Genomic DNA, 8,200 nt, shown 5'->3' with positions numbered 1-8,200 from the left:
CTGACGTACCCCGCAGCTAGCCTGGAGGAGGCTCTCAAACCCTCTGGCCCCACCGCAGGACGCTGTAGAGCGCTACCCGCACTCCCAAGCTCGTCCGAACGGCCCCCGAGCGCTGTGACGCCCCGCAGGGGCGCTCGGGACCGCGGCCCCTTTAAGGCAGGTAGCGGCGCCAGGGGCGGGCAGTCGGTGTCCGCGCATGCGCAGGGCTCCGATGGGAGCGGTGGAGCTAGTTGTGTCGGCTGGGCGCACCATGGGCTGCGGCCGAGGCGCCTGAGCCCGCCCGGGGGCACCTCCCACAGCACTCAGCCCATGGCGGAGCTGGGTGCCGGAGAGCCTGATGAGCGGCTGTTGTTCCTCGCGGATCCGGCTCCTCAGGCAGGGCCACCCTGGCGGGGGCCGCAGGTGGTAAAAGCTGCCCCCGGCGCGGCTGTGAGGCTGTGTGGGGAGCTCGGGCTCGAGGAGGAGGGTGAGGAGGACTCGGGGCCCGAGGGCGATGGAGAGGACGAGCCTCTCCTGCGGGCGCCGGGCGCTGGTCGCGGCCGCCGAGCGGGTGCCGCCTGGGATAAGGAGTCCCGTGTCGCCGCAGGTACGGCCCAGGGCCGCCGCCGCCCCGCCGGGCCGGGGTGAACGCGGGGAGAGCTACAGGGGTGCGCATGTGGGAGAGAGCCTGCGCGCTCTCCTGCTGGCCAGGCTGGGAAACTACCTGTAGGACTGAAGTACGCCTGAAGTGCCGCGCCTGGTGTCTGCTTGAGGTGTCCCTGCCTCACAAGAAGCTTGATGGCAGCTTTTGTCTGCAGCCCAGAGGCTCAGCGAGGTGCGGGGTACCTTGCTCAGCTCACGGGCTCGCAGACTAACAGCCTTCGAAGGGAAAGAGTCCTGTGAATGGCTCGAAATTCTAATGGTTTATGCGCAGGGCTGCATGAAATCATTTGCATCTTCATGAGTGTCTCCACTGTTACTCTCCTTGTTCTCTGTCTTCTGTTTCGTTGGGTTTTGCTTTGTTTCTGTCACGGTTTTTTAATCTTAACGGCTTTGCGTGTTTTACAGACTGTGTTCCGTGGTGGCTTCAGTTGTTGCTTTCTGAACGCTTGGCAAACTCTGCCAGGTTTTCTGTTTGTCTCAACTGGCCTACCAATTACTTGCTTGTGACCCGCATCTTCTTATTCTTTGAAAAAATTTTACTTTGCTTTAGTTCTTGCTCCAGCCATTTTTTTCACATATATTAACAGTTTTACATGTGGACTCTTCTGTCATATTTTTGGTGTTCATAAACAAAGATCTGCTTTCTATGTTTTGAAATCCAGACTTAGAGAAAAATATGATTTGAAAAATTAGAAATGCAAAAATTCAATTATCAATTTGAAAAGAAGTGTAAGTGTGGCAACTATCTGATTCTAAATATAAACTATATAGGATTCATTATAAGCTATTATATATATAACTGCATAACTAGATACATATATGGTAAACTATGAAATATTTATTGCTTACTTTTTTTCTTTAGACTTACAAGCTTTCTGATTCTGTGCAACTTTGTAAATAGATGTTCATCTGGGAAAGGTTCAGTAATGGAAATACATGGACTTCTATCACATAATAGTGTTTGCTGTTGCAATTATACCACAGGATTTCTTGTCAAAGACTGGTAAAAATCGTTCCTTTTGCAATAATAAGATACTAAAAAAAAACCAAAAAATCTGAACAAAACACTCATCAGTTTGAGCAACAAAAGCTATGCTAGTAACTTTTATCTATAGCCACAGGAGGCTTTTCCTCCTGTACTGTGATTACCCATAAGAAAAAACCCAGTGATTCCAAGTGTAGACCAGACTGGTAGTGCAAACATGCCGTTATAATGTTGGAGTTTTCTTGTCTTGTTCCCACAAGATGCAAGATGTGTTAATGAGACAGTGCTTCTGGCAAAACAGTAGTTAATGCTTCAGAGTGGAGACTAAAGGCCTGGGTCTGCCACACTGGGGCAGTGAGAGTGGTGAACACAGAGTTAACACTTGGGATCTGCCCCAGGAGAGTGTAAGAAAATCTCAGAACTGTGGTTGATTGCAGCATCTCATCTCGCTCTTGTTTCCTTGTCCGTACCCTTTTCTGTGTGTCGAGCACTTGAAGGATTGTTTCATGTGTCAGGTGGAACAAGCATGCAGCAGATATTATTAATGCATTTTATTGCAACGCGGAGGTTTCCTAATGGAATTATGGTCGGAGTATGAGACTGTATAGAAAGAGATGGAACTGGTTAATCATGTTAATGTTAAATAGTATAAAGCTAGTTTAGTGGTGGAAGAGTTCATACATGTTACTCTTGTAGAGTGTATTTGTTTAGCTTATGTCATGTTAACCTGACAGAAGAACAGGTTGAGGTATATACATGGATGGTAGTATTTGTATCTTCTTTGGCACAATCTCGTTGTTCCTGTATACGTGTATACATTCCTATACATCCATATATAGCAGCTTCACAACCCTTAGGCCTTGTCCACATGATTTTGAAAAAGCTTACAGAGCTTGGTAGTTAGACTATGTGTGTGTGAGCTCTAGTTTCCTGGATGGGAGTTTAAGGAGAAAAGTAGCTCGCAAGAGTGGTTGCAAGAAAACACTGGGTTAGTTCTAACTGTAAGTTTAGAGTCTCTATAGGGAGTGAGTTGTGACCATAACATGCTTTCATAGTGAAAAACTTGATTAAAGTAATTTTTGAAGAAGAAACCAACCTAGGAAACCCTGCCACATTCAGCTAATACTAGCTTCAATGAAAATGGCTTATTTTCCTCTGGCTAGTGTTGATAAACTGAAAGAAAACTTTTTAAAACTGCGAGTTTTCTTGTTTTCAGCCTGTGTGTTTTCTATGGCTACGTCACTGTAGCAACAGAAGGCTTTCTAGCAGCACAGTAGTAATACTGAAATAAGTTTCCCAAATTATTTTTCTCTTCCTTGAGCATATAGCATAATGTGGTTTGTTTGATTTGAATTTGATTTTTAGTGGAATATGTTTTTCTTGCAGTTATCTCTTACATTACAAAAGACACAGCTGAAGAATTTCCTCAAGGCAGTAAGACTTCTTACGGGTTTAGGTTATGGAATGAATGCCTAGAAATTAAAACCTGACCTCTCAGTTGTCTTCTCTGCATGGACAGCTTCAGTGATAAGAAGTTCACTTGTAGATCCTCTTCATCTGGAAGATTAATGTGCAGAGCAACTTAATATGGGTGTTGCATTTTGTTTGGTAACAATATAATGCATAACTCTGATTTGGCTTTCACTGACAAAATATGTGTAATAGTTGCAGCTCAGCTGTGTGGTGTGATGTTTCTTCTGTAGAGGTAGTTAAGGTTTTGTTATGGAATAAGAACCACTGATTCGAGAGGTAAAAGTCCATAAAAATAAGGGTTATTGTGGGTTGGGTTTTGCGTATTGACGAAGTAGTCTAACAGATTCTGATCCAGTGGGATGTGGTCTTTACAAATTACCAGTTTAGCAGGCAAAGCTGTGAGCTTTTCAGTGTGTGTACATAGGCTGTTAATTAAGAGTACAAATTACATTTAAGATTGCTTGTTTTTTTATTTTTCAGGGCATACAGGACATACTGCTGATATGAATATATTTTTAGATGATCCAGAATTTGCAGAGATTATTCTGAGAGCAGAACAAGCTATAGAGTGTGGAGTTTTTCCAGAAAGAATCTCTCAAGGATCCAGTGGGAGTTACTTTGCCAAGGATCAAAAAGGGGTGAGCATATTATTGCAAAGTCAGAGACTCTATCAGCAGTGAGATTAAAATGGAAATTTTAAAGTTCTATTTAAATGGAAATTCATTTAAATGAGTTGTTTAATAATTTATGGTATGGGAAAATCTTTGTTGTGAAAAATCCATGCAGGTAATACTTAAATTTCTAATTATGTCTTGCAGCATAAGCTAAGCCAAAAATGCGAGAATTATTTCTCTGTTGCAGTTTACCATGTTTTGAATTATCTGCTCCAAAGGAATATGGAGAAAATAAAAGGGCCTCTTTAACATCTGAAAACAATTCAGGAATTCCCTTCTGCAGAATCTGACATTTTGTACCTTCTATGTTTAATTGATTTTTCACCCAACAGAGCTTCTGATCTGGGTACTGTTTAGCTTTCTTTAGCCAAGCCTCCTGTATTTTTATCTCTCATCTTGTTTTGATAGTCTTTTATTTAGGTCATGACTTCTTCCTCTGATATAATTGGTTGACAGGCAAAAAGAGTGATATAAACAGATCTACCTTTGTACTTGTCTGCTGAATCATAACTAGAAGACTTGTTTTCCCCTTCTTTAGTGGTAAATGCTACCTTGAGTTGTGATCATCAAAGAAGTAACCCTAAGGTTACCCTGAGGCAGAGAATCACAGAATCCCAAGGGTTGGAAGGGACCTCAAAAGATCATCTAGTCCAACCCCCCCTGCAAGAGCAGGGTAACCTAGAGTACATCATACAGGAACTTGTCCAGGCGGGCCTTGGATATCTCCAACATAGGAGACTCCACAACCCCCCTGGGCAACCTGTTCCAGTGCTCTGTCACTCTCACAGTAAAGAAATTTTTCCTGATGTTCACATGGAACCTCCTATGCTCCAGTTTATACCCACTGCCCCTTGTTCTGTCACTGGACATCACTGAGAAAAAACTAGCACCATCATCCTGACACTCACCCTTTACATATTTGTAAACATTGATGAGGTCACCCCTCAGTCTCCTCCAAGCTGAAGAGTCCCAGCTCCCTCAGCCTCCCCTCATAAGGGAGATGTTCCACTCCCTTAATCATCTTTGTGGCTCTGCGCTGGACTCTTTCAAGCAATTCCGTGTCCTTCTTGAACTGAGGGTCCCAGAACTGGACACAGTAATCCAGATGCGGCCTCACCAAGGCAGAGTAGAGGGGAAGGAGAACCTCTCTTGACCTACTAACCACACTCTTTCTAATGTACCCAAGGATGCCATTGGCCTTCTTGGCCACAAGGGCACATTGCTGGCTCATGGTCATCCTCCTGTCCACCAGGACCCCCAGGTCCCTTTCCCCTTCACTACTGTCCATCAGGTCAACCCCCAACCTGTACTGGTACATGGGGTTGTTCTTCCCCAGATGCAAGACTCTACACCTGCCCTTGTTGAATTTCATCAAGTTTCTCCCCACCCAACTCTCCAGCCTGTCCAGGTCTCACTGAATGGCAGCACAGCCCTCTGGTGTGTCAGCCACTCCTCCCAGTTTATTATCATCAGTGAACTTGCTGAGGGTACATTCAGTTCCCTCATCCAAGTCGTTGATGAAAATATTAAACAGCACTGGTCCCAGCACCGACCCCTGAGGGACTCCACTAGTCACAGACCTCCAGCTAGATTCTGCCCCATTGACCACAACTCTCTGCCTTCTTCCTTCCAACCAGTTCTTGATCCACCTCACTACCTGATCATCAAGCCCATACTTCCTTAGCTTATCTGTGAGGATGCTGTGGAAGACAGTATCAAATGCCTTACTGAAGTCAAGAAAAAACGCATCTACCGCTCTAGCATCATCCAGCCACCTGAATATCTTGCTTGGAAAGTAACATTTGGTTAGCATTGTTTAGTTAAAGACATACTTGCACATTGTTTTCTTTAAATTAGAAGTACTTTGTCCGATTAGCAACCTATTCCAGAAGACTCCAAACCTCCACACCTTTGTTAACTTGTCATATCTGGTATTTAAGGTAAGTCAGCAGTCTTCTGGTTTTAGGTAGTTGTAGGTGTTTGTTAATCCTGAAGACCCCAGTTATATTTGATGTAGAAGTTGTAACACTTCAAGTGCCTATGTTTTTGGAACATATTCAAGACTGTTGTTCCTCCCAACATCCCCAAAATGGTAATTTTCCATTTGTTTAGCAAGTGTTATGGGTTTTGTTTAGCTTTTATTTGCGTTACCGATCATTACAGCATGTATTACTGTTTTGTCAGTTAATTTTCATGGGTGTTTATTTTGTTTTAATGCTGCTTTTCTGTTGATAGTTTTTATACTTTATTGAACGAGTGATTTTTAGAATAGCTGCCTGACTCAATACAAACAAATATATTAATTTATTAATTTATTTCTAAAATGGAAAGTGGCAGAACTATCCCTTCAGAATCTTCCAAGAGCTGCACATCACAGTTCATACTGTGGTGTTCCAGGAGTAGTTGTTAGTAATGACCCCCTTCATTCTAGTGGAGGAGAGCCAAAGTAGGTTGGGAAGGAAGGTGTATCTGTTTCAAACTGGTAGTAGAAAATCTTCTCTTAACTGTTTTTTGAGATTCTTGCTGTCACATCTAATGCTGTTAATGTGAAAACCTGTTCACAGTGTCTGCAGACGTTTTTAAACTTCAAGTCACTTCCCTACTCCAGTAGTTTAGTTCTCTGGGGGTTTTCAGGGTTTATGCTTATATATGGATACTCAAACTTTATAGTGTTTTTAAAGATGTACTTTAAATTAGGATGATATTTAATATGCAGTAGAAAAAAATCTGAGTAACAGAGTACTGGTTTAAATGAATACTTTCTCAAAAATCTAAGGCATGATATGTCTAAAGAGTACAATGTTACGCCCAAATGCTTTAAAACTAGGTAAGTGTTTGGTTTTTTTTTGCGGGGAGAGTTCTTCTTAATGCTGTGCAATCGGGGTCTCTTATTTTTAGAAAGTTACTACAAAAAAAACATACTTGTTCTTGATTTCAATATGTGCAAATCTATTTTGTTTGAAGCCTTTCCAGACTGATTTTGCAGGTTTTTTTGGTGACTGGCAAATGCCTGAGAGACTCATTTTACCCTGGGACTAATGAGAAATTACTTACACACCATTTTTGCAACTACAGTATTTTGGATGGAGCACCTTATTTCCTTATTTCTTATGTGGTGATTTTTCTGTTGGTTTTACTTCTGTTTTGTGTGAGGTGGTTTTGTTCCTAGTTAAGTTTGTGATAGTGACTTGCACTCCCCCTTTATGCAGATCATTGATTTGAATTTGTTTAGGAGAAAGGAAGATCTAAATTCCTTTTTTTGTGGGTTCCAGAAAATATTAATTGCAAAATACACGAAGGTGTTTGCCAATATGGGACTGAGAATAATGATACTGAGTTCTTAGCTGACTCTGAATTTTGCTTTTGTTCTGTGCACTAAATTTAGAGCTTATCTAAACTTGGTTTCCACATTAAAGGTCTGATGAAACCTATTTTGTCAGTAGTGCAGCTCCCATTTGTAGAATGGATTTCACATCCTGCTGGACAGAGTATTGCATCATTCTACTTCAGACCAGTTTTGTGACTTGCTGTCTCCTGCATTTCTTACGTAAGCTCTTTCCCGGCATAAGGAGGAGGAGATTATTAAAGACATGCTAAGCTGTCTTGCTGGTCAGCTTCTGAAGTGTTTACCCACACTAATGCCAAGTTATAGGTAAAACAGCCTGCTACTGCTAGGTCATCTTATTTGCTAATTTGGGTATATCAGAAAGATTAAAGTTGTCTAATAAAAATTAACTTTTTGTGCTTATTGCTGTAGTTGTATACTGATATAAAGCAGTTCAGTACTTAAGCAGTACTATTGCTGAAGTGTCGAATATTTCTGCATTTTCTCTTCATTGTGTAACCAGAAAAGCAAAAGACATTGTGTCTGTTACAGACTGTTCTGCAACATGTTTTTGACAGTTTAGCTGTTGGCTGATTGGTAATGCTAGTGGAGTCCTGCAAAATTAAGACTGGCCTTGTCTACAAATTGAGCTTTCTAGTTCTACTCTGGTCCTCAACAGCAGTGGCGCTGCAAAATTTGGCAAGCTTCTAGCTTCAGTGAAAACTTAAAAACCATATCTAGATTTGATACTATAGTACAGTACAGCCTGGGCAAGCAATGTAAGGAGCTAAGCTCTTTTTTAAAATGGGACAGTTTGTAGGAAGTATTATCCAAAGAAAAGAAACAGTTAATGGCTTGGCATTAATAATACAGTGATATTAAAATATAGTACTAATACACCATGACATTTCTGGGAAATGAAAAGCTGCTGGATTTGTTCCGAGCAGTCAGGTACCTGTGATTCCAATAGGAAGAAAGTAAGTAACTTTTTAACAACTCTAAACATAATGTGAGAATTTTGGTGCACAAAGTGAATTCAGCTTTCAAAGCGGTGTGATGTAAAAAAGAAAAAAAGTAGGGCAAGAGAACATCCTGGCTTTC

At 41.8% G+C, this 8,200-nt stretch overlaps 1 protein-coding gene across 2 annotated transcripts in view; it reads left to right on the top strand.

Moving 5' to 3' along the window:
• The first annotated feature begins 283 nt into the window (after positions 1-283).
• Positions 284-8,200, top strand: part of PI4K2B (phosphatidylinositol 4-kinase type 2 beta) — a 23,148-nt gene continuing 15,231 nt past the window's right edge. For both annotated transcript variants that reach the window (XM_057405613.1, XM_057405612.1), the window contains exons 1-2: positions 284-586; positions 3,590-3,738. In XM_057405613.1, the coding sequence (XP_057261596.1) occupies positions 310-586; positions 3,590-3,738 (426 nt within the window). In that variant the 5' untranslated portion in view covers positions 284-309. The remainder of the gene's footprint in view (positions 587-3,589; positions 3,739-8,200) is intronic.

Source organism: Pezoporus wallicus, unplaced genomic scaffold (genome assembly GCF_028554395.1).
Source record: "Pezoporus wallicus isolate ANWC-B61680 ecotype Strahan unplaced genomic scaffold, APGP_CSIRO_Pwel_v1 contig_642, whole genome shotgun sequence".
In the NCBI taxonomy this organism is placed as follows: domain Eukaryota; kingdom Metazoa; phylum Chordata; class Aves; order Psittaciformes; family Psittacidae; genus Pezoporus; species Pezoporus wallicus.
The sequence above is the reverse complement of the archived record's forward strand: the minus strand, read 5'-3'. Positions and strand labels throughout refer to the sequence as shown.